Source organism: Papio anubis, chromosome 8 (assembly GCF_008728515.1).
Source record: "Papio anubis isolate 15944 chromosome 8, Panubis1.0, whole genome shotgun sequence".
Taxonomy (NCBI): Eukaryota; Metazoa; Chordata; class Mammalia; order Primates; family Cercopithecidae; genus Papio; species Papio anubis.
Genome location: NC_044983.1, coordinates 64,463,686 through 64,490,826, shown reverse-complemented (window position 1 = coordinate 64,490,826; position 27,141 = coordinate 64,463,686). Strand labels below are relative to the sequence as shown.

Here is a 27,141-nt window from a genome sequence, read left to right as displayed (position 1 = left end):
GAGATCCTGTCACACTGTCTCAAAGAAATTTTTAAAAAGAGAAAAAAAATTCCAAAATAAAAAATATCAAAAATGCGAAACACTTCTGGTTCCAATAATTTCAGATAAGAGATACTCAGCCTGCACACACATATGAGTTTAAAGACCCTCATAGCTTATGAATGTAACATTTATTATGTTAATAATAAATTAAACTGGATTAAGCAGCACTTTCACATCACCATTTATTTATTATACCAGGTTTTTGAATTATGAACTATTTAGACTTATTTATATCAACACATTTTTATATGTACCATGTTTTTCTCCCCCCCATTTCCTGTTTTCTGTTGGAAATTAATACTTTTATATTTTTGCCAGTAATTTTTTTCATCTTCAACTTTTATGTTATTTCAAGTTCAGAGTGCATGTGCAGGACGTGCAGGTGTATTACATAGGTAAATGTGTGCCATGGTGGTTTGCTGCACAGGTCATCCCATCACCTATAGGTATTAAGCCTAGCATCTGTTAGCTATTCTTCCTGATGCTCTCCCTTCCCCTACCCTACTTCGGACAACCCCAGTGTTGTTCCCCTGCGTGTGTCCATATGTTCTCATCATTCAGCTCCCACTTATAAGTGAGAACATGTGGTGTTTGGTTTTCTGTGTTTGCGTTGGTTTGCTGAGGATAATGGCCTCCACCATCATCCATGTCCCTGCAAAGAATATGATCTTGTTCCTTTTTATGTTTGCCAGTAATTCTTAAAGGTTGACAACATGTTTACCAATTTTTCTTCTAATGTTTGCTTTTTTAATACTTGAAAATCCTTCTGGAATCAATTATTTTTCTACTGAAATATAACCTAGAACAATTTCTTCAGTAAAGATCTATCCGTGGTGATCACTCATACACGGTAGTTTCTCTGGGCACAAGAGGTACTCTCAGCCTTTTGGAAGTATGTAGTTTTAATTGATGAAAATTCTATTGTTTAACTTTACTATTTTTATGCAATCTATGTGCTTTTTCTTGTTGGTTTTTAGATTTTCTTTCTTTGCGATATTCTGTATTTTTACAATGTGAATATCAAAATAAATAGTGTTTGTTATGCTTTCCAATTTGAGAATTAAAACTTTCCATTAATTCTGGAAAGTTTTCAGTCACTGTATCTTTCACTATTGCCTTTCTTCTATTTTCTCCTGTGGAGATTGTATTATATACAGCTTATAATGTATATGTATGTTTGTGTATGTATACATATACACATATATATTAAAAGCTATATCTACACATGTAAGTACATGTATGTATTTTTATGTATGCATACATACACACATACACACACACACACTCACACACACACACACATATCACATGCCACCTAACCTGAAATTTGAATTTTCCATCTCCATATTTTTTATTGCTTTCTGGCTTTCTATTTTTCATTTGTCTAATTCTATTTTCAGATTTTTTTAATGAGATATTTAAAACATTGATTAAGTTTTTAATTTCAGTAATTGTTTTTTTACTTGGAGAAGTTCTTGATAATCTTTTAAATATCTCTTTGTCTTTTTCCTTACTTTAGAATTCTTTCAGTATATTTCCTTTTCCTTTTATATCTTTAAATATCTTTTTTTTTTTTTTTTTTTTTGAGATGGAGTCTCACTCTGTCGCCTAGGCTGGAGTGCAGTGATGCAATCTCGGCTCACTGCAACCTCTGCCTCCCAGATTCAAACGATTCTCCTGCCTTAGCCTCCCAAGTAGCTGGGATTACAGGCATGTGCCACCATGACCGGCTAATTTTTTGTATTTTTAGTAGAGATGAGGTTTCACTGTGTTAGCCAGGATGGTCTCGATCTCCTGACCTTGTGATCTGCCCACCTCGACCTCCCAAAGTGTTGGGATTACAGACGTGAGCCACCACGCCTGGCCTATATCTTTAAAAATCTTAAGCAACTTTTAATATGATCTCTGTCTGATTGTCTTATTTCTTTCCATTCTCATTATGCTAATTCTAGTGTTTTTAGCATTTGCTGACTCTGTTGTTTTGCTATAACTTTTCATGTAGCTTGTAATTTGATTGAGAGCTCATCTTCAGCAGGAAGGATATTTAAATCTTTGGGAGTTCTAAATGCCCCAGTTCTTACATTTATATATGAGAGGACCCTGTGAATTTTAATGAAACTGGCCAATTGTTATTATAACTTGGGGTTTCTAGCAATACAAATAGTTTAAATGTGAACTCAATAACCAAACTACAGAGCTGAGAGTTTGATTCCCTATGTATAACTTTATATTTTTCATTCAAAGTCTAGTTCCAATGGCAAATTTCATGGCTTGTTCCACAGTTGGAGAGCACAGGTATTTTGTTTCCCTTTTTATACCTGAGGCAGCCCTTGCAGGTGACAGGTTCTATACAGTGTCACCATCTCAATCTCCCTGCCTTAAGGAGACCCAGGGCCAAATCACCTATTGTTACAGACACTGAGACCTCAGGAAGAACTAGGACCCAAACTCAAGAGGGGAAGTCTTAATGTTTTATAACAGCATTAGCTTTCATCTGTAACTATGGCTATTATTTGTTTATTTGGGACATTTGTGTTATTTTGTTGGTTTGGTTGGTTTGTTTTTTTGTTTGTTTGCTTGTGTGTTTGTATCTTGTTTACTTGTGTTTTTAAAAATCTAAAATGTAACTAGAGGGTACTGACTAAATTTATTCTAGATGTTTTATGTCTTGATTTTGTAAGCATTGAACCAACAGTCTGGAGGACCTGTCTGATATTGTTTGGCTCAGTGTCCCCACCCAAATCTCATGTCAAATTGTAATTGTCATGTGTCAGAAGAGGGGCATGGTGGGAGGTAATTGGATCATGGGTGCAGATAATCCCCCTTGTTGTTCTCATGATAGTGAGTTCTCACAAGATCTGATGGTTTAAAAATGTGTGGCTTTCACTGCTCTCTCTCTCTCCTAAGAAAGTGCTTGCTTCTCCTTCTCCTTCTGCCATGACTGTAAGTTTCCCGAGGCCTCCCCAGACATGGGGAACTGTGAGTCAATTAAACCTCTTTTCTTTACAATTACCCAGTCTCAGGTAGTTCTTTATAGCAGTGTGAAAACAGAATAATAGACTGTCTTTCATGTCTTCTGCATGTATATTTCTTCAAATTTCAGCATTCCTTTTGCTCCAACATCACATTTTATACTCAAACTTATTTATAGATAAGGAAAGAAGCCTAGAAAAAGAACACCCAAAGTTTAACAGTACTATGGAGCTGACTCAGAAAACACAACCCTCTGATTCATTGAACTTTTTCTTCTAGTCATCAACTTTTAGAATAAGTAAATATTACCAGACAAAGTATGAAAAATGCAGAATTCAGAGTCCCAGCCACAGAGATTCTGATTCAGTAGGTCTGAAATAGAGTCCCAGAATATGAGAATTAAACAAGTACCTCAGTAGGTTCAAATATTTGGAATTTGATTTGTTTAGTGACTTCAGACCATAATTTGAGAGACAAACACACCCGGCACAAGTTTTTTCACACTTGAATTTATACTTTTTAATTAAAAGCAGAGTAAAGAAAAAAATCTATTTAATCAAAGTTTTGCTTATCTTGCTTATAAAAAGTTTATAAAGCTCCCTATTTAATTGTTCACAATATCTTTTCCTAAAGGTGCTCATTTATAAAAATTTATTTGAGCTAAGTCTTATTTTTAAATGATGCAATAAGAAATATGGACTACCCGTGACATTATTTGGAAGCTTTCTGCCAAGATGATCTTGTCTCAAGAGAAATTAGACAATTCCATAAAATTACATAGGCATAATTTATAGAAAGCTGAGTCAAGAAACAGGTGTTGTTGAAATGATAAACTTGTCATCTTCCTCACTCATAAGTTTCTAGAATATGAGCCTGTAAACTCTAAATCAGATACTGGGCTCATAAAGATTTATGTCATGTATTTCCTTTTCCTGAGAAAGAGGTAGATGATCTACAAATATCTAGCCAGCTGTTCTACAAACCACATGCGTTGACTGAAATTATCAGTGGAGATGCCAATGTTTCAATGGCTCCAATGTATACATGTCCCAGCACCTGGTTGATGGAAGCCACTCTTACTTGCATCTCTGTGCTAGGAACATGGCTACAATGCTAACTAGCGTTCCATTTCCAGATGGCTCCCATTACCATCCAATTATTTTAAACCCTGATTTTATTTCAAGCAATTTACCATTGTCAAGGGTCATCTCCCAGTACAACATTGCTGAGATCAAATATTTTTGGTTCTAGGTCTACGGTTACAAGAGTTTAGGAATGGCCTTTCTTAGAGTGATTGATAGACCATTTAGCAAAATTCATGGATAGACTATAAATCCAATATTAAAATTTTAATAAAAGTATACGTAACTTCTATAACAGTTATTCATAGTTACAATAGTTATTTTTGTTTTATTTTTTAATTTCTAACTGTCCTGATAAACAAGTTGGAAAAAGCAAATAAATCTATTCATTCATTTGCTCATTCATTGACTAATTCTTCTGATATTTATTGAAGGCTTATTTTGTGTCTCAGTAAGATGAAAAACGGAATGGACTCTTTCACTCAGATAACTTGCACCCTAGTAGAAGAGAAGAAAATCAAAACTTATTGCCAAAATATTGTAAAAATATAAACAGAAAGACAATGCATATTAGGAGAAAGTTCTAGGGATTTGCATATCCTTTACATGATTAGGCTATGTTTTCGACTCTTAATATTGTTTGGAGATATATGGATTTAAAGAAAGAAAAAAGTCTAAATTTGAAATTGGATACAATATACTATTTTGATGGATTCTTTTCTTGTCTAAGTTTTAGTTCATTATAAAATATAGCATACTCATATAATTAACATGCTCCACATTCTATAGGATGTTGTTTACCAGTTTTGCCCATTTTGGGCACCTCTTGTAGGATCTAATGGTAAAACTAGCACACTTTCCTATATTGTGTTTATACAATACACACACTCAGTGCTTGAAGATTTTTTAAACACGAAATTTTCGAAGGCCTCAAAAGAATTTGGTGAAAAATCACTACAGCCAAAGTCTAGAATGAGAGCTTATGTATATTTAAATATGTAGGAAGATGAAGGGATGTGAGTGTATGTTCATTTTTTCATAAAACTTTTGGGCCACTATTAATACTTTCAGATTTGGGGATTCTTTTCTCTGTATTCTAGAGTATTATATTTTCTAGACTATTTTACTTAGGAGTCCCTGCATTAAGGGACTTCCAAAATACTCTTTGCTTTTGTACTTGCTTAAAGTGCATTCTACTTTCTGCGTCTTTATGGGTTATTTTCATTTTTTAAAGAAGGAGTCTTGTTCTGTTGCCAGGCTGGAGTTCCTTGGCATGATCTCGGCTCACTGCAACCTCTACCTCCCGGGTTCAAGCAATTCTCCTGCCTCAGCCTCCCTAGTAGCTGGGACTACAGGAGAGCACCACCATGGCCAGCTAATTTTTGTATTTTTAGTAGTGATGGGGTTTCACCATGTTGGCCAGGATGGTCTCGATCTCTTGACCTGGTGATCTGCCCGCCTTGGCCTCCTGAAGTGCTGGGATTACAGGGGTGAGCCACTGCACCCAGTCTATTAGTTGTTTTCTATAGAAGATGGGTGCTGTTTTCCCTGAATAGAATCTATAAAGTACCACTGTGTTTTTTACTCTATTTCTGGATGTGACAACTGAGTGAATCTTGGCCTCCATCCTCCTCCTCTAACCTGAGCACTCACTCTCAGGCCTGTGCTCCCTCTGACCACATAAGCCCGCAGTATGGTGAAGTGGGATAAGAACATTTTAAAATGGCTTTTAACCTGGAAGTGTAATTTCCTGGAATCCCCAGATGCATGATTATAATGCTACCTGTGTAACATATAAGTATTTCTCATGGTTATGGCTCAGAAGAATTATTTATTCATCACATCGCACCAATTATCATGAGGGCTACATTATCACATACAATTGTTATTGCTCTCTGAGGGCTACCACTAGAAAAATAAATAAATAAAACTTGATACTAACTTCTCAATCAGATTTCTGGGCCCATATGACTTACAATTTCAATAAACCCTGGAGAGCATGCACTGAGTCATGGCATTAGTAGAGTAATTCATTCCTCATTATTATTAGAATACGGTGACTTAAACCAAGAGCCATTAGTCTATTTGTCTTCAGTTATCTTACAATATTAACTGGTTTTGTGAACTTAGAACAGTGTTTACATATGTAAATATCTTCATTTAACTAATGAGTATAATTTCATATATAATAATCAGCTGATCCTGACATACTTTGAAATTTTGAAAATAATTATAAATTATCACTGATATAATTGTAGACTATTCATAGAAGATTCATAGTCCAACTAGACAGTCTATGTTGGTCTTTAGGAAGAATAATTACTTTTTTTTCCCAGAAAGTTGGTTTATAAGTCTCTGTACCATGATTAACATGTTACTGAATGAAGACATAGACCTGAAGGATAGCTTGTCTTTACCTGTTCTTCCTAATAGAATCTGGGATTTTTTTTCTTTAATAGAAGTGGTTTATTGCTATGAAAGTGAAATACCTTTATTATGGATTTCCTTCTGGTAAAAGAAATTTGTCAATAAACCATAGTGTCTACTCACGTTTCTCCTGTTCTGCTTCCACTCCTTCACTTTCTGTGTCACTTGGCAAGATCCATGGTTGATGAACTACCTGCAGTTGCTTTAAGGATTCATCCTGCCAAAGAACAAATTGATTTTAGATTAAACTCTGTTTTGATATCGTGAACATTAATGTGGGCGATTACTTCAATCTTTATGAACTGCATCTTCAAAAACTATCAGAATAATTTCCTCATTAAAAAAAGGAAAGCTCTAAGTTTAACTTCATTTTCATGTCATAGATGAACTACAAACTCAACTCATTTTTTACATTCTTCTTCTAATAACATTTAGAGTAAATAAATATCTGAACTGTATTCCTCATGAATTAATATTTTTATGGAAATGTTGACACTCATTCTTGGAAATATAATTATGAAATATTCAATATAAACTTGCATAAAACATGCCTCTTTACCATCAAGGTTTCAAATTCCCTTTAATGAGAATGAAGATGAATGGGATTTAGAGAACATCTTCAATTTTACTCTCCCAGTATTACTTCACTGCCTCCTTCCTCTTCTCACTTTCTAAAGTTTGTTAACATATTTCTCATATACTTCCTTGCTGCTCCTTCCCTTCTGTCATTGAACTAAAGCAGATCCTCATTATCTCCCACCCTGACTGTAGTAATAGCCATCTGGGAAACTTTCCAGGATCATGTATCATATCCTGTCTAATTCTCCCACCGGTCACCTGCCAGAGCACGCTTTTTAAGATGCCATATGATGTAATCACTACCTTGCTTATAATTTTTCAGTGTCTCTATCATTATTCCCTGGGTAAGATTTAAACTCAAAGCCCTGCATGATCCATACTTGTCTAACATGTTCTATCACACTACTCTCTCAGGCCCACCTTGACCACTCCAGCTATAATTAACTGGTAGCTCTACAATGCATTTCCTTATCTGTCTTAAACATTAACACTCCTCCTCCAAAGCTCGAGGGTCACTTCTACTGGAAGTCTTCCCTGATCCTGCAAGGCAGAGTTACTACTCTATTCCTCTATATGCCTATTATACCAATAGAATAATACCATGTAAAACTTATACCTTCATCTCTTCCTTCCTCAAAAAGAATAAGAAAGGTCCTTGAGGTCATAAATAAATTTTTTCACCTATGCATTCCTGGCATCTATTATATCCTTTGCACAAAATAGGGACTTACTGGGTAAACATTCATATAGGAGGAAGTAAGGAAGAAAAGAAAGGAGAGGATGAAGGATAAAAAGGAAGGAGAGGGGAAAGATGGTTCTCCTCTATAACAAAATAACAACTTTAAATTTAGTGAGCCATGACTCAAGAACATGTTTTCAAACATATTTTGAAAATGAAAAACATAAAATCAGTATGATCTGTCAGTTCACTCTTTATCGCTCAAATTCACTCATCATCTCTACCCTCTTTCAATTATATTTTTCTCCAGTATGAGATATTGTGCTTTATTTTTATTCAGACAAATGCTAACAAGGTAAAAATAAAGTTCCACAACACTTGATATTTAAGAAACATGACACCACCAGTCATTAAGTGCCCACTTTGTTTAAAACAGTTCATTTATGAGATAAATATTCTATCTGCTATGCCTTTCATTTTGATATCAAATTCTGGAGACGTTCAGCCCCAATCTAGAGTATCAAAACAGCACAATTTTCCAGAAGTTTGGAAGTGGAGTGGTGGGTTGGCTGTGTGATGCACAGGATATATTTCAGGGCAGTAAAACTATTCTGTGTGATATTATCACGGCAAATGCAAGACATTAAGCATTTGTCAAACCCATAGAATTTTATAGCACAGCATAAACTTTAATGTAGGCAAATGAAAAAAATCAATTAGTAAGTTGGGGAATCCCAGAATGAAACGCAATATACCAAGAAAGAAAGAACATAAATGTGTTACAGATGTATGAAACAACCTCACCGAAGGGGGAGGAAATAAGGTGCTAACCTAACTAACTTTGAAAATGAGTGGAGTTTGTAAGACCAAAGGCTAAAGGAACTATACATATGCACTGTACTCTAGTTGATAAACCTGCTTTCCATGGGCTTACAGGTTAACAATTCTGAAACAACTATATATGTACTCTGGAAATGAACAGTAAAGTAAATGGATGATGGGAGCCAGATTTCTCACTGCTGGTGTGGCAATTTACAGATAAGCAGGGAAAGAGGCTAGAATGATTCATGCATAATGTATTAGAGTTGAAGACGTCAGTATGAATTCGTGTTTACCTTACTATATATACAGATGGCTACACATATAAATGTTGATATATATTTCTTTTTATTTATTTATTTATTTCTGAGACAGAGTCTCACTTTGTTGCCTGGGCTGGAGTGTAGTGGTGAGATGATGATGCACCTCAACCTCCAGGGCCCAAGCGATCTTCCTGCCTCAGTCTCCCAAGTAGCTGAGATTACAGGTGTGAGCAACCATGAGTGGCCCATATTCATGTATATGCATATGTTTCTCTACTCTGGCAGCTGAGAAGACTTAGAAGCAATGACACTCAGTAGCAATTAACACACCTACCACCCCAATCTTGGTTTCAAAAATCATTCTCCAATGAAAGAACCAGGATTTCTGGATAAATGATTGGACCCCCTAGGACTGAGGTAGGAAATGTACAAGATAAGGTGGAACATCTGGTAGCTCAAGAAAAAAAAAAGCAAGAAAGTACTCACACACACACACACACACACACAATTATGGAAGTATGTAAGTAAAAAAGATAAGGGACTAACTGAAAAAGCTGTCAGTAGCCAAAGCTAGAACAATTTGAGCAACAAAATAAATAAGCCAGTATTGGGTCATTATCCAAAATATGCAATAAATATCTGTAATTCCATACAGATAAAAATAAATGTTCAAATAAATACATGAATGGATGAGAATAGGCAAATATGTAGACAGGAGCATTTCAAATAATTTATGTAGATTCTCCACCCTTAAGGATGTGGAGAAAAACTTCCCACTTTTTAAGTGTGGGCTGTGTTTAGTGACTTTCTTTCAAACAGTTCAGTAGGGATAGGGAAAGGATAAAAGTAACTTCACAGTGAAGAAACCTGACAAACCTTATCTCCAGCCAGGTGACCAAGGTCAACATAAACAGTAATACGGCATATTGATAGGATGTACCCTTGACAGGATACGATGAAAATTAAATTTTACCTCCGTGGTCTTCCTCCTAAAAACACATTAACCCAATCTAATTATGATGAAAATATCACACAAATATCAACAGAGGAACAATCTGCAAAATATCTGAGCTGCACTCCTGAAAGCCACTGTGATCTTTAAACACAAGGAAAGCTTGGTTGTGAGAAAGGGTCACAAACAAGAAAAGCCGAAGAAGACACAATGAGTAAATGTAATGTGGATCCTGGATGCGATCATGGAAGAGAAAATGACAGGAAAAACTGGTGAAGAGCTGCACACAGTACAGATATGGTTACTAATAATGTATCAATACTGGCCTGTTAACTGTCACCAGTGCCCCATACTAACAAAGTACCAGTAATAGTTAAAACTGAGGAAGAGCCATAGCAACTCTCTGTATTATCTATCTAATAATTCTGTACATCAAAACCTGTCCTAAAAATGTTTATTTTTAAAATTGAAAGTGTGAACCCTAAATATCTGAGATGGTTTTGGTTAATTTAGAAAGTTTATTTTGCCAAGGTTGAGGATGTACGCCTGTGACAGCCTCAGGAAGTCCTGGTGACATGTGCCCGAGGTGGTCGGGGAACAGTTTGGTTTTCTACATTTTAGGGAGACATGACACATCAATCAATATATGTAAGAAGTACATTGGTTCCATCCAGAAAAGTAGAGACAGCTCCAGCGTGAAGCAGGGAGGGGCTTCCAGGTCTCAGGTAGGTAAGAGATAAAAAGGTTGCATTCTTTTGAGTTTCTGATAAGGTGTTCCGAAGGAGGCCATCAGATATGCTTCTATTTCAGTGAGCAGCGGGATGGTTTTGAACAGAGTGGGAGGCAGGTTTGCCTTGAGCCATTCCCAGCCTGAGTTTTCCCTTTAGGTTAGTAATTTTGGGGCCCGCAAATTTTCCTTTTACAAAAGAAAGCAAAACCAAATTTCAAAATATTTCTTTTTTTCTTTCTTTCTTTTTTTTTTTTTTTTTTAAGACGTGTTCTCTATTGCCCAGGCTGGAGTGCAGTGACACAAACATGGCACACTGCAGCCTCAGATGTCCTGGACTCAAACCATTCTCCCCTCTCAGCCTCAGGAGTAGCTGGAACTACAGGCACGTGCCACCATGCCTCAATAACTTTTTCTTTTTTTTTCTTTAACTCCTTGTAGAGACAGGGTCTCTCTCGGTTGCCCAGACTGGTCTTCAACTCCTGGGCTTAAGCCATCCTCCCACCTCTCCCTCCCAAGGTGCTGGGATTACAGGCGTGAGCCACCATGCCCAGCCTCAAAAGTGATTTTCATTTTAAAAATAAAAGCACAAGGTTTTTAGCATAAGCAGCTCTTAAAAATGGTCTGTTAATTGGATTAAAACTTAAATTCCTATCATATGAGAGATAGGCTCCACAGTGGAAACTCATTGTCCCAGGGGTCAGAAGGCACAGCATTTTATCCTGGTGAATCCAAGGCATGTAAAATTCTCTTTTGGGATAGAATGGGATAGTTACCAGATTAGATGATCTCTTGTACTTCCTAAGTAGTATCTACCTAGGTCTGGATTGCTTTAGATAGCAGAAGGTGAGAGGCACTAGACGGGCTATTGCAGGAAAAGTCAGCAAAAAAAAAAAAAAAAAAAAAAAGATACTCAATCTTGGAATATACCATTTAGTGTTTATTGTAAGGACTTAACTTGATTTTTTAAAAATTTATTAATTACTAAATTTGGTCTTGCTGAGCTATACCAAAAAAATAGCATAAGTGTAAAAAATTGTGGATTTAAAATTCCATAGCTGTGTAGAAGATAACAGAAGTAAAATTTCATAAATATTTATTTAACAGAGAGGGAAATCACACAGCTGCAGTTTTTAAAAAATGGAACACAGTCTCTGATGTTCAAAGAAGAAATATGAAAAATAGACATTTTGGATACATAAGGGAAAATGAAATTGCTGAAGTAATTCCTTTAAAACAGAAAAATTTAAAGTGATCATGAGAAAATGTTTTTAATTTAAAATATTTTGGTTATTTAGCTTTTGGATTGAAATACTGAAATTTGTTTTCACGAAAAAGATATGAGTAATAAATCAATTGTGGTGTTATTTTCCCACAGTAGTTCAGAATATTAAGCAATAGTACCGATTGGTTTTCGGTTTTAATGGCTTTATCCCTGAACAGATAAGCAGCATTCAACTGTTCTCTATTTAATGCAAATTGCATAAAGTACAAATGGAACTTGGTAAAATCTGTAGTTTGGGAAGAACTTTAAAATGTTGAATTATTGGAATCATAAAGATAGTACAAATATTACTGTTAATGGATGATTTAAATGTTTTACTTTGGTTTCCCCTGGAATAGAGCTAGTAATATAATGCACCTGTTCACTTTATCAGTGCCAACAGGCAGCACTATGTATGCCTAAAGCTCAGCCCATAAGGCTACATATAATTCTTTTTGATGGGGTCAAGGAGCTAAAATCTTGAACATTTTAAAATACAAAAGCTGATGCGTCCCTCTTTGCCAACTTATTCAAATATACATTTTCCATAAGAAAATTAAACTGTATCTGAGTGTAGTACAAACTTTTTTATATTCCCAAGAGCAACTTTTTTGTGTTACTTTTAGAAGAAATGCTATTCATTCTTTTTCTAAACCACTTTCACCATAATGATAGCAATTGTGCAGGGATTAGGAGTGGTGGGAAATAGTGATATTTATCACATGGAAAATGGTTGCTAGTTCTGAATCAATATATTATTCTATCTGCTAACAGAATAAGTGCTTTACAGACTTCAACAGCATTGTTGATCCACATGAAGAGCTTATTTTTAGATTCTCTAAATGCAACCAATCAGTGATTTATCATATGTGGCCCTGAAAGTTCAGTGTATTTCAAGAAAAAAAAATTACTTCTTTACTTCTTTGCTCAAACTTCTACCATTGGCTACTTTAATTCTGAATCAACTAAGTATTTATTTTCATTTGGTATTAGTATGTCACTAATGCACAAAACATCAGTTTCCATCTTTCAAAATGGTTTAATCACTTTAACTTTACTTCTATAACCATGGAATCCCTATAAAATAAGGTTCCCCGAAGCACAGTACATATAAAGCAAAGTCACACTCCGCTCTGGATACATGTAATGGACTGCTTCCACTGCCAAAGAATTAATCCTTCCATTAAAAATCACTTCTATTAAAATGAAATTCCCTTTATATAATGTACAAGCTAAATTTGTAAAGTTCGTAAATAACTTTCCTTTTGCATTTGTTAATGAAATGGTTCATATTATCCATGCGGTGTGTGTGTGTGTGTGTTTAGAGATGGGGTTTCACCATATTGCCCAGTCTGGTCTCTAACTCCTGGACTGCAATCTGCCCACCTCGGCCTCCCAAAGTGCTAGGATTACAGGCATGAGCTGGGGGATTTGTAAGTGAATTATACTTATGAAGCCTATTTATTTTGGGAATTGTAAAAGTTACTTAAGATTAGGAACTATTAGTATAAATTAATAGAATCTGGGAAAATAAAAGAGAGTAATAACAAAGTTATGAAAATACGATCGGTTGTGAAAAAAATTACAAAGTAAATGCAAAATACTTAAATACATTTATTTGACTATTTTCCTCTCCTACACTATATATTGGGATTGTACTTCATCTTCTTTTCCAACTCGTTCCACTTGGTGGCTTTTCTTTCCAAGGAAGTTGTAGTATGAATTTGTAAAAGATTTAGGAAAAAAAACAAAAGATGATTGGGTTTATCAATGACAAACAAGTCATTTTTCGAGCATGCCTTTCCAGTTATCTGATTTTACAGAAGCTCTGGAACTTTCATTGACTTTAGATATTTTACAACTATGGAATTTGTAGAAAATGGCAGCAGTGTAAATGCTTCTTGTCCATATAAGTGCAAATCGTGTCCATTGGAATGCAATAGACTGTTGTCCTACGGATAGTGATTAAATTTGCCAATTTTTCCAACTATTTATAATGTCATTTCAGCATTCCTTTATGACTATGTAAGTGAGGGTTTAATTCTTCTTTGAACTCATTGGAATGCTTTATTTGTTCCCTCTTTAATTTATCAGTTAAATAAATCTTTCGCATGTATTCATTTTATATCTGTCTGAGTGCCATGTTACAACTTTTTTAAAAGTTATGATTTAGCATGTCTCTGTTCTTAATGAATGTTAGTGGCAAAATAGGATTTTCTTGAAAAAAGATCTTCATTTCCCAATTTTCTAAGTAAAATAAAATTATGATAATTAATAATAATTATTTAAAATTTAAAAAAGTAAACCTTCATGAATGATAAAAAGTAATTTTTCTCTTATTGATTACGGGGAATAATGTCATACACTCTCCATCAGAAGTAGAATTGAAACTTCTTTACGCCACAGATAGCAGAATACTACACACAAGAAACAAGACAAGCAGGCCAAAACTGGCATCCAAAGTGATTCCACGATATTGTGATGCACAGAATTGATCCCCTTTCTGGTTCAGATGGCACATCTGGTAAAGCCAACCTCAACAGGCTTTGAAAAGACCTGTCTGGTGCTTTTAATTCTGTTTGACATCCTGAGAGATTGTGAAGCTGCCACACTGCCAGTAAGTTTGCACTCCCATGCATATTGCCTCTGGCCCTCACCAACTAACTTCCTAAGGGTGTGAGGAATCTCAAATGAAATCACTGACTTCAGTCTAGTTCTTTGTGACTTCTTAGTCATTTAAATTGACAATACTTACCTGATGCATATATATTTAAATTACTACATTTCACTAATGATTAAGGGATTTTTAACCAGTATACTACACTGCTTCCCAATTACTCATCTGAGAGGGTGTGTGTGTGTGTGTGTGTGTGTGTGTGTGTGTGTTTCAGAGACAAGATCTTACACTGTCATCCACGCTGGAGTGCAGTGGTGAGATCACAGCTCACTGCAGACTCAAACGCCTGGGCTCAAGCAATCCTCCTGCCTCAGTCTCCTGAAGAGCTGAGACTACAGGTGTGTGCCACTATGCCTGGCTAATTTTTTTTATTTTTTGTAGAATCAGGATCTCACTATGTTGCCCAGGCTGGTTTTGAATTCCCGTCCTCTAGCAATCCTCCTGCCTCAGTCTCCCAAAGTTCTAGGATTACAGGCATGAGCCACCAGCTTGGTCCTGGTAATGTGATATTTTAAATGGATTAACTTCTCTACAAAAATTATGACAATATAGATTTGGAACTGATTGAATTTGATAAGTTATTTTAAATTATACACTTTTTAAATGAATGTTAATGTAATCCCAAAACTAAGATTTCTATGATGTAAAATTATTTCCACCTTGAGTTATCAAGTGTCTTAGATGTAAAAAGCATGTAATATTTTTAAAAATTTAACTATCTGAGCTATTTTGAGGACAAAGAAATGTAGGCAATTATAAAATATTTCATTTTTTATTTGGTCAAAACCACAAATCTTAGTCAAATAATACATTAAAAAATAGAAGATGTTGAATAAAAGCTCCATTTTAGCTTTTCTTTTAGAGAAGACCATATCATCTCTGTAGTTTTGATTCAGATCTAAATAAAATTATCTAATTTCATGTGGTTATGATTCTGTCTCATTATAAAACTAGATGAAAAAAAGAGTTTAATCTGCAAAGAGTTGTTCAAACTTCAGTAAGAAATGTTAAATATATTAAAAATGTAAACACTATGGTTTATTTGAATTTCATTGTGTACTAAATAAAAGCAAATGTTTGCTAGCTCAGTTTTAGCCTCAATGCTTCTAACATTTATAAATACTGTTTTTTATTGTTTACCATTTCTACTAACATGAAGAAAAAAGAAAAAGTGAAATAAACGCCTGAGTGAGAAAAGACAAAAGACTGTCATGGTATGGCTCACATTCTAAACATGTTCTCCATGGAGAAGAGTTTAAGTACATATATACTTTCTAATACATCAATGGATTGTCTGTGAGAAAAGCCAACTAGTAGTAAGTTAATAGTTTACTAATTAAGATCTTAGTTTTACTGTAAAGAATGGTCATCTGTTGGCTTAAGAGAGAGCTAAAATCTCAGTATAAGTCAATAATAAATGAAAATACTGAGCAATACTGAACCCTTAAGAAAGGCAGTTCACATGTTTTGCAAAATTCAAACTGAAAGCCAGTAATGCATCTCAAAAACTGGAGAGATTTTATGTATTTTATTTCAGACAAAAAATTATTATTGAGAGTAGATAAGTAAGCAAGATATAAATTTATAAATAAAGGTTTTCTCTTTACCCATTTTATATGAAATTGGAGATTTTTAAACAAAATTGGGAGTTTTCATGATGCACACAGTTACTCCCTAGAAAGAACGTTGGAAAAGACACTTTATGGCAGAGCTTCTTGGCACTTAGGATGCTTTTGAATCAAATGGAGATCATGTTAGGATGTTGATTTTGATTATTTGGGTCTGGGCTGAGCCCCAAGATTTTGTATTTCTTACAAGCCCCCTGATGATGGCATTGTTGTAGTCAGAGGACCACAGTCTGAGGAACAATAGCCTTTAAGTACTTTAAGTGAAAAGGCACAAATTCTCAACCTTCTTGCCACATTGAGCATTTACACTTGTGTACAACATGTACATTTACATTGCACATTGGTAATTATGAAGAAAATAAGCCTGTTTTTCTTGGATGAGAACTACAAAATTAGAATAAGACTTATTCTTAAGTTCTATCATCAGTAGGCAGCCCATGTCTTGGCCCAGCACCTCAGTGCTCTCCAGGTGGGAACATGAGGTTAGACCTAGACAGAACATATTACAAGAGGCATCAGCCATCCCTCTTGTGGAGGTGGCCTATCACCCACAGATCCACTGTTAAGTGGGGAAATGCTAAACCAAGAGCTTGGGCAACCACAAAATCCTTGTAGGCGATTCTTAACATCACCAAACTGTTGCCCAGTTCCCTCCACCTGTAGCGGATTTAGATAGCTAATTTAGTGGCCACGGTGGTCTGGCTTTAGGCCAAGTTTTATGAGCTCTGCCCACTGGTTTCTCTGAGAGTTCCGAAATAGTTTCCCATCAGTCCAAAGTTCTATGACACAGATGACCCTTGGATATCTCCAAAAATAATAAACCCAGAAGTTTAAAAAGTTTCCAAGTGAAGTCTACCATATATTTAATTGTTGGGATAGCCCTTTGCATAATGGCATGTGTGAATATCATCCCCAATGACCATTTGTCCCATGAATGGATCCAGACCTAGTATAGGTTGTTTTTTCAATAAGAACAATGGTTGTGTCTTTTTTTGTGTACATTCCAATGTAAACTACGTGATTCTCATTTATTTGAACCTCAACAAATGTTTGTGTATCTAAATATATATTAGTACCATGGTTTATGCAGTTTTACTTTAATGTTCAAGGTCACTGAACTGATATACAGTATCTTTCTCCCAATGAGAACCAAAAACAGTTTTGCTAACATATTATTTATTTTCTGGTTTTTGTGGACATGACCATTGAACACATACAGACTAGAAACCCTACAGGCAGATGGAGAAAGCCCAAGTGAGTGCTTCATCCTGTATCATAGACTGATTTCAGACTACATTATAAAGCAATCTTAAAACTCACTTCTTCCATGTAGTTTTTCAGTGAGTGTCCGGCTCCACTGGAGGCTTCTCCCTAGAGGTAAAGAGGAAGAGGGTTGAAAAGGTCAGGAGAAGGAGAGAAAAAGGATGAAAGAATCATGGAGAGTGAGATCTGAGAGCAACATCAAGTATTTGCTATTCTCCCACCTTTTCAGTTGATACTTGTGGGATTGTTAGTTTGCCAACTTCTTGCTCTTTGAAAAAGATAAGAAATTTTATAAAACAACAATAAATCTTTCAAGTTTTTGAATATATTTTATTTTAAGTTATGGGATACATGTGCAGGACGTGCAAGTTTGTTACATAGGTAAACATGTGCCATGGTGGTTTGCTGCACCTATCAGCCCATCACCTAGGTATTAAACCCCACAGGCATTAGCTATTTATCCTGATACTTGCCCTCCCTCCACCACCACAACAGGTCCCAGTGTGTGTTATTCCCCTCCCTGTGTCCATGTGTTCTCATTGTTCAGCTCTCATAAGTGAGAACATGCCATGTTTGGTTTTCTGTTCCTGTGTTAGTTTGCTGAGGATAATGGCTTCCAGTTCCATTCATGTCCCTGCAAAGGGCATGATCTCATGTGGATCTTAATTCATGTTAACAAATGAGCAGCTAGAGTAACTAACTAAATCTTGGAACAGAATGCTAAACAAATTGTATAACATTTTCTGTTATTAATGTTATAAATAGAGTCTTATAATTAGATTAAGGAAAGAAGTCACAAATTCTATATTCTAAAAATGTGTGAGGATCTAAAACATGGACTTAAAAATAGTTTTTAGATAGAGGACAGACCATTAACCTTTATATCCAGACTTTAGATTAAGTCTTTCTTAACCTATTAGTATGTAATTAGTGAATTCTCCATCATCTGTGTCTTTACTAGCACTTCACTGAGCACTAGTAATCAGATTCAAATAGTTGAAATTTATAAAATCAAATTAAACATATATCCCAAACTCATCTAACATTGGTGATTAAAATTGTCAAACAACTTGGTGCTTTGGATAAGTTAAGCTTTTATACTCCGTGACGAGAGACGTTTGGAAATAAATTCTGAAATATCATGAAATTATAAATTCTAGGACACTGTATGTTTTTAAAAGATAATTAAATAAATGTGCTAAAAGTTTACATTTGTTTCTACAGAATCTTTATAACTTTCCAATGACCGACACATATATTATCTCATGGAGGGCAAGACAACCTCAGGCCAATTTAGTACTTAGGGAAACTGAAGCCAAGAGGGGTAGAGTGAAGTGCTCTAAGTCAAGGAGAAAGGAGGAGCATTGTGTGTACTGAATTCTAGTCTGACACTCTTCTCTTTTTTTTTTTTTTCTGAGCTCACTGCAACTTCCGCCTCCTGGGTTCAGGTGATTCGCCTGCCTCAGGCTCCAGGGTAGCTGGGACTACAGACATGCGCCACCACGCCCAGCTAATTTTATTTATTTATTTATTTATTTTTGTTGTTGTTGTTGTTGTTGTTGTTTTAGTAGAGACAGGGTTTCATCATGTTGGAAAGGGTGGTCTCAAACTCCTGACTTCAGGTAATCTGCCTGCCTCAGCCTCCCAGAGTGCTGGAATTACAGGTGTGAGCCACTACGCTCGGCCTAGTCTGACACTCTTCTATGTCACTGAAATACAACAATTTAAAACATACACAATTAAATTCATTTTAGTTTTTTTAAAAAAATTGTGATGTATTCTTGCAAGCACTTGGGGGAAGACAGGAGGAGGCATGCACATGTCAAAACAAAAATTGAGCTAGAAATAAAATGCTGGTATTCCCCAAAACTTAGAAATCCCAGGTTAAATCACAAAGGTGGTAATATTTCTTCCTAAATCATATTTCTACTGGCAAAACGTTAATATGCCGTAGTTTAAATGTTTCCAGATGCTTCCAAGCTTGTAGGATTTTCAATGGATAAGATCGTGAGAGATAAGATAGTTCTATTTGCTTAAAGCATGAACTATTGGGAAAAATTAAGTTCATATAAATCCCTCAAGCTGTGAGGAATTTAACTCAAAGCACACAGAGAAAGCTGAGAACTTATTTCAGATAAACTGTTTCTTAGAGGTGAACTTGCCACACTGTCTCACCCTCATTCGGACAACTAATCTGCGAGTGCCATGGGCTCTTTCATGACAGAACCAGTCAATCCTCTATGTGCTAATCATCCTTTCTCCTCTGCCTGGGTGGCTAGGAGTAAGAGAATGCGGCAAATTGCTCGGAGTTACAGATGTGCATTCTGGAGCAGCCAGCCTGGGAGGCTTGCCTGGTTGGCCTTTGCACATCCGAGGACTAACAGTGAGAGATGCTGGAGAGCAGTTTCTGGGAGCTCACTGAAGAGGGCAATGTGTTTCCTTGGAGCTGGAGTGCGTGGTTTTTCCCATTTGTCTGGATATTTGCAGTCTTCTGCTAAGACCTGGTGATGACCGTGGGTTTTCCTAATGATTGAATATAAATAAAGCAAGCTTCTTGACAGTCTTGCTTCTTTCCTTAGTGTCAGTGTCATATCTGCACCACAGGAAAGGAAAAACCTACTCAATACCATTTGTTTCAAGGGCCATACAACCAGTTTAGTTGTAATTGCCATTCAAAAGTCACTGAAATGGGTGACACCAATGAATCAGGATCATAAAGCAAAAGACTCTCAGAGGGGCTGGTATGGTGGCTCATGCCTATAATTACAGCAGTTTGGGAGGCCAAGGCAGGTGGATCACTTGAGGTCAGGAGCACAAGATCAGCCTGGCCAACATGGTGAAACCTCGTCTTTACAAAAAAAAAATACAAAAATTAGCCAGGCGTGGTGGTGCACTTGTAATCCTAGCTACTTGGGAGGCTGAGGCAGGAGAATCACTTGAACCTGGGAGGCGGAGGTTGCAGTGAGCCGAGATCGTGCCACTGCACTCCAACCTGGGCGACAGAGCAAGACTCCATCCCAAAAGAAAAAGTAAAAATTTAAAAAAACAAAAACAAAAACACTCTTGGAGGAAAATAGAGAAAAAACTAACATTTTGAAGAATGCAAGTGTGGCACAAGGCCAAGTGGACACAACAAAGAAGAAGGCATCAGGATCTCTGATTCGTAGGGTCAGAAGAGATGGCCCCAGTCAAGAGACTTGATCCAATAAGTCTATCTCAGGTTCCCCATTTCCAACACCGGACCAGTGAAATGCCAGCATTCCCTCCTCCCTCTCACTGGGATCACTAATGAAATAAAATCCCCTTCAAAGCACACAGCTATCAGTTTCAGTTGTCCTTTTCTTAATTTTAAAGAACTGGTATTTTAAATTTCAAGTCATCCTAGCAACATAATATTTGGTAATTACCTGGGAATGAATAAAAAATGCCATAATGCAATTTCCTTTGAAAAAAAAAAAAGATGGGGAGAAGATACAAGGAGAGGCAGATGGGGCATGTGAAGGAGGAAAAGGAAAGAACACATGGAAATTATGTCTTAGAAGAGAAAGAAGAAGGAAGGAAGGAAGAAGGAAGGAACAAGGAAGGAAGGAAAGAAGAAATAAATAAATAAATAAATAAATAAATAAATAAATAAATAAATAAAGAGAAAGAAAGAAAGAAAGAAAGAAAGAGAAAGAAAGAAAGAAAGAAACAAAGAAAGAAAGAAAGAAAGAGAAAGGAGGGAGGAAGGGAGGGAGGGAGGGAGGGAGGGAAGGAAGGAAGGAAGGAGAGAAAGAAAGAATAAAGAGAGAGAAAGAAGGAAGGAAGGAAGAAAAGAAAGAGAAAGAAAGAAAGAAAGAAAGAAAAGAAAGAAAGAAAAGGTCTTTCTGAAATATGGTTTCACTTATGAGTTTTTAATATAATCACAGTTGAGATAAGTGTTTAAATGTAAATTAGAAAATATTAATGTATTATAAACTCAGGGAAAGGGGGACAAAGAGGCTGATGTGATTACTGCTTAGTATATGGCATGGGACGATGGCTGTTGGAGATGAAGGCTCTTTTTGTCTCCCTGGTTATTTTATACTTAAGGAAACATTCTCAGTGAGATGGAAAATCGTAGAGAGTGAGGTAGGACTAGAACCACACCGTCCTCCATCCATTGCCATTTTTATTATACTATGCTTCTCTTGTTTCAATCAGTAAGTATTTTCTATTCATCTTTCACTAATTCTTAGACAAAATGCAAACAGACTGGCACTTGCGTGTAGGGTACATTTATTCACAAACATCATATGTCTAAGACTGCCGATGTTAATTCTCTTTTAAAAAGTTCCATGAGAAACCTACTTCTACCAGAATAATTTTTCTTTTCATCTGTTTTCCAAGGAAACTAAACAATAATTCTCACCTACAGAGCACTCTCTCTTAAGAACTACCTGAGGTATTTGGAACCCATGGAAGAATGGGAGCTCGATATGAATGGCCAGGGCATTTCTAACCCAAGGGGGTCATAAAACTTCACCCATCATTTTTTCCACAGGTATTTATTAAGCACTTGTCGTGCGCCATATACTGTGTTAGATGTTGGGACAAAGAGCTGAACAAAAGCTAATTACTACTATAAAAAGTTTACTTTGAAAACACATATACAAGTGATTAGAATACAAAGCAAAAGTTATTTGCCACAGGTAAGATCAAGATGCTTTGGGAAAAAGTCAGAGGAAAGACATCTAGTCTTTCATTTTTTTTTTTTTTTTTTTAGCACACATGTATTGAGCACTCCAATGGGCTGGGGAACTGTTGTAGCCTCTGCGTACCTGTGAGGAAGGAGACGAAGTGGAGCGAATAGCACCTGAGCAAAAAAAAAAAAAAGTCTAGCCCTGAAGTCTTAGTCATTAGTCCAGATAAAGGAGCTGCTTAAGGAGGAAGACTCACATTAGGAAGAAGGAAAATTTGGGGTAAAGGCCCAGACACAACAGAAGAAATATGTGAAACCACAAGCATTGCAATGAAGAACACCAGTTATACCACTCACTGAAATGTGTGCTCTGTATTCAGATATAGAGATATCAACGTCTTGTATCACTTCCTAATTTCATACTATAATTTCCTGTAATGCAGCTGCTAATATGATGGTTATATGTTGTGTTTTCTCACTGCATTATTACCTAGAGTAACCACATTTATGATAGATGATGAAGAGATCGAAATTCAGCTTTCTGAACTCAACAACCTCTATAGGCAGCAGCTACTACTCATGTCCAAAAGAACAGGCAGTGATTTATTTCCAATTAATGAAAAACTAGGTACAGTGGTTTAGAAACTCAAAAATTTTTGGAAAGCTCAAGTCTTTGAAATTATTGATGTATCCAATACATTGTTACGTTTGTTTTCAGACCTACATATATGCCAGATACTGTTTCTGTTTAGTTACCACCAATGTTTTTCCATATTATTTACAATGTTTTTGAAAATTTGCCCACAATCTTCCAAATAAATATAGCATCAACGCAGACCACATTTCTCTGAAAATGACCACCTTTACTGGTAGAGAAAATACTTGATAAATTCAGCATTGCTAAGGACAAAAACTCAGTGGCATTTTGAGATAAAATGTTGATTCATTCTGCAGTATCATTTTTTCCAAGATTTTTATGTTAAGATAAACAGTTCCTTTAGTGGTTAATGCCTTTGCCTTAAAAGGATGAAAACGAGAAGGAGCAATTACGTGACTAATGACTAAAATGTAACACTAACAATGTTAAATTTTGAATGACTTAAGACATTTTAGTGTTCTTTCCTATTTTCTCAAAAGTGACTATTAGCTGAAAAAAAAGCCATTTTTATTTTTCTCTTTCCTTCACTCCCATGTGAAAAAGTGGGAGGGCAAAGCCAGGAAAAAGGGGCTCCATATTTGGAAGAGTGGTGACTTTTATCAGTGGATGTTGGACAAGAAAAGGGACAGAAGGAGAGAACGTAACTGTAAGAATGAATGGCTACTATTAATTATTTGTAATTGCATGGACTTAGAAATAGACTAAAGTATATATTATTGGTCAGCTGACTTTAGAAAGATCCATTTAACATTGAACTAGTCACTGTGCCAACATGTATGTTCCTTAATATTTGTTGATTACATCAATAAATAATATTATTTCACTATTATGTACAAAAAATAGTATTCATTCATTCTTTCTAAAATGCTTTAATGTGTCAAAACAGCAAATTATTAGCCATTATATCTTAGAGAGTTACAACTTTTCTTCTGAAGCTGGGTTTCTTCAGCTATGAGGTATTGACAATAGAACCAGAGGGTTGTGTTTTATATAAGATAATGAATTAAAAGAGTATTAAAAACTTGAAAGATTTTGGCAACTGGAAAGTATGGTATTATTATTTGGTAAATATGTGTACCACTATTGACCTATTCATCATTGGTTTTCCGTCTCCTGCCTTGGCAAACTATGTACAGCTCTGCAAACTTGTCAGTTCTCTCCTGTCCCCCATCTACTTGGGAACTTCTTCCTTGTACTTCTACCTTGTCTTTCAAGTCAGAAAGCCATCCCCGGCTCCCCTCACTCAAATCTTCATGTGCTCCCTTGAGACTATGCTTATCCTTATCAGAGTACATTTCGCGCTCACTGGTTACTTTCTACATCTTTTCTACTTAACTGTGAGTTGTTGGAGGGCAAAAATTATTTTTAATTAATATTTGTTTTCCAAATCTGGGAACAGGGTCTGGCGATATAGATAAAAATTAAACGTCTGAAAAATAAATAAATGAAGGAAAACAAATTCTAGATCTTAGCTGACTCTGGATGTACACAGAATCTATACAAATCATAAAGTTTGTAGTAGGAAATAGTAGGAAAAAGAGCTAAGTCACTTTAAAAATTGGTGGATCGATATTGTTGCTGAATGTGCAATAAACTCACTGAAGAAACTGCTGATTACTTCGAGTTTGTAAGTAATTATTGAATATAACTTTCACCTTGAACTGAGAAAAATATATATTAATATGTGTATGTTTTTTTGGAAATTTAATGCTATGAATGAGTATTACCTTTGTAATACTAAAATATGAAAAGATTCAAAATGGCCTTTTAAAAAATAATAAAATATAGACTAAAAGCAAAAACCGTAAGGAGAAACAAACCAAAATAATGCCTTAAAATAACTAGAAACTGAAAAAGAGGGAAAGTTTAAAAATAAAAATAAAAAAAAGATTTTTCTTTAAAAAAATATCTTAGGGAAAGTGACAAACATTGAAGATAGGCAGAGGAGACCAAACATAAGGATAACAGACGATCTTAAGGAAGAAAACAAAAAGCAAGGGAAAATAATTATGCAAAAAGTTCTAATTCAAGAAAACTTTCCTGAAATTAAAAAAAAGAAATTACATATTGCACTACATGCCTGACAATAATGAATCAAAATGACTACCACATGATATATTCTAGCAAATTGATTGTATTTTTTTTAATAAGAAAAACGTCTTTTAAGGATCTAGACAAAAAAGACCACATGAGTTTTAAAGAGAAAATATTTATATTACCATCAGACTTTTATAGCAGTGATTTATGCTGGAAGAAGAATGAAGTAATATACTTAAGAAACTAAAAAAAGAGTGTGAACCCAGTGATCTAGTAGGGAAAGAGCTCTAGAAAGCCAAAATGCCTAGGTATGAGAACTGGTGGTATTAACATGCAGTTGCTTGCACAAAGACCACGTGACAGCCGAAGAGAATGTATTATGCAGAGGCTATATCCTGTGACATTGTGAATTTCATATGACTCTTACAAATTGCAAGAGAATGGTGAAAGCATATGCAAATAATTTGTTTTCAGTATCCATATTGTTAGATGTATCAGTATTTTTGTTCTGAGACTACCATGCATGTAATATGGAATAAAACGAGTTATTATGAGGTATTCTAATTCTAGAGTCACTTTATCATAGAGAACCAGAATTGTTGGTATGGAAAAAAGAGGAGGTAAAGATACAAGAAAGGAGGTTAAATGAAAGTCTTAGTATTTTCTAATTTGAATTAAAAGTGTTGATGTGAACTAACTGTCCCCTGAAAAGAGACAGAAATAATGACACACTCAAGGGCAATGAGCAGCCCTGGTGACCAGACTGGCACCTTGAAATATCACTTCTTACTAAAATAAGCTAAGACTTTTTAAAAAATCAGCCATTTTCAAAAAATGGCTGATTCCATGTGTAGGGCAGAAAATACACAATATAAGCTTGGCGCATCCTGTACCACCCAATAGCGAGTAAGCTATCAGAGACTACCAGGGGCACTGAAAATATGACTCATAAACAAACTTGAAGGAGCTCTCATGAGCCAAAGATGGGAAGATTTGAGCTTAGCAATGATAATAATTGTCATGTGTTGTGATGTATCAACTAAGTTTAACAAAAGTAAGAGTTATCTTCAGAAACTAATAGAGAAATGATTCGTTATCTTGAACACTGGTAAATAAAAAAGAGAAATCAAGCAAGTACCCTACTTTCCTACCAGAACTGTATTACTGGCTCACCAAAGTGAGGGAAAGGATTCTTAACAAAGGTATTCCACCTAATAAATAAAAAAAGAAATGATAGAATAGAATATCACCAAATAAATAGCTATCAGTATTTAGTATCACTGGCTGCTAAGATGATAAAATGAGAAACAATCAGATATTAAATAGCCATGCCAGCTAGGTGTGGTGGCACATGCCTGTAGTCCCAGCTACTTGGGAGACTGAGGTGGGAGAATCGCTTGAGCCCAGGAGTTAGGGTTCAAAGTTACAGTGAGTTATGATTGTGCCCTTGCACTGTAGCCTGAATAACAGTGAGATCCCATTTCTATGAATGAATGCATTTATGAATGAATGAATGGTCATACCAAAGAGGAGCTTTATTTTATTTCTGGATAATTTTCAGAAAAATACAGAGAACCGAAGGAGCACGTTGAATTGCACCAAGAATATAATGGTAGTAAAATCCAGACTGTGGAAAATACTACAGGTCAAATGTCCTGCATTCTTTAACAGATAAACTGTAAGCAAATGCAAGGGATGGAGGAGGCACCTATAGACTGAAAAAACTTAAAGGATGTGCCAGAATTTTTAAATTGGCAAGGTTAACTTTGGGGTCAATGGATGCATATTTAGGTGATACAACTATTTTTTAAATGCAAGTAGTTTATTTCTGTAAAAGTTAGAATAGAGTTTATTTGCAGTGGGAAGTAGAGGTTGTGACTGGAATACTGATAGGTTTTCTTAGTTGTCTGGCAAAGTATTATTTATTTATTTAGAGACAGAATCTCGCTCTGTCACCCAGGCTGGAGTGCAGTGGCACGATCTCATCTCACTGTAACCTCCGCTTCCCAGGTTCAAGTGATTCTCCTGCCTCAGCCTCCTGAGTAGCTGGGATTAGAGGTGCATGCCATCAATGCCATCGCACCTGGCTAATTTTTGGTATTTTTAGTAGAGACGGGGTTTCTCCATGTTGACAAAGCTGGTCTCGAACTCCCGACCTCAGGTGATCTGCTCGCCTCAGCCTCCCAAAGTGCCAGGATTTACAGACATAAGCCACTGTGCCCGGCCTCAAAAATACCATTTCTTGGCCTCAGTGGTGTTCTCATTATATTAAGTAATTAACTCATATATTTTATTTGAGTGATTTTCACTATTTGTGTTTAATCTTGCAATAAAAGATATTTAAATATAAACAGACAACTATTTCTAATATTAAATTACACTTTTACTGGCATAATTGTAAAGTCCAAATG

At 35.7% G+C, this 27,141-nt stretch overlaps 1 protein-coding gene across 2 annotated transcripts in view; it reads right to left on the bottom strand.

Moving 5' to 3' along the window:
* C8H8orf34 (chromosome 8 C8orf34 homolog) overlaps nt 1-27,141 on the bottom strand; it is a 477,522-nt gene that overhangs the window by 25,417 nt on the left and 424,964 nt on the right. For both annotated transcript variants that reach the window (XM_009213159.4, XM_003902840.5), the window contains 2 exons: nt 17,433-17,483; nt 6,648-6,741 (listed from right to left, as the gene is read on the bottom strand). In XM_009213159.4, the coding sequence (XP_009211423.2) occupies nt 6,648-6,741; nt 17,433-17,483 (145 nt within the window). The remainder of the gene's footprint in view (nt 1-6,647; nt 6,742-17,432; nt 17,484-27,141) is intronic.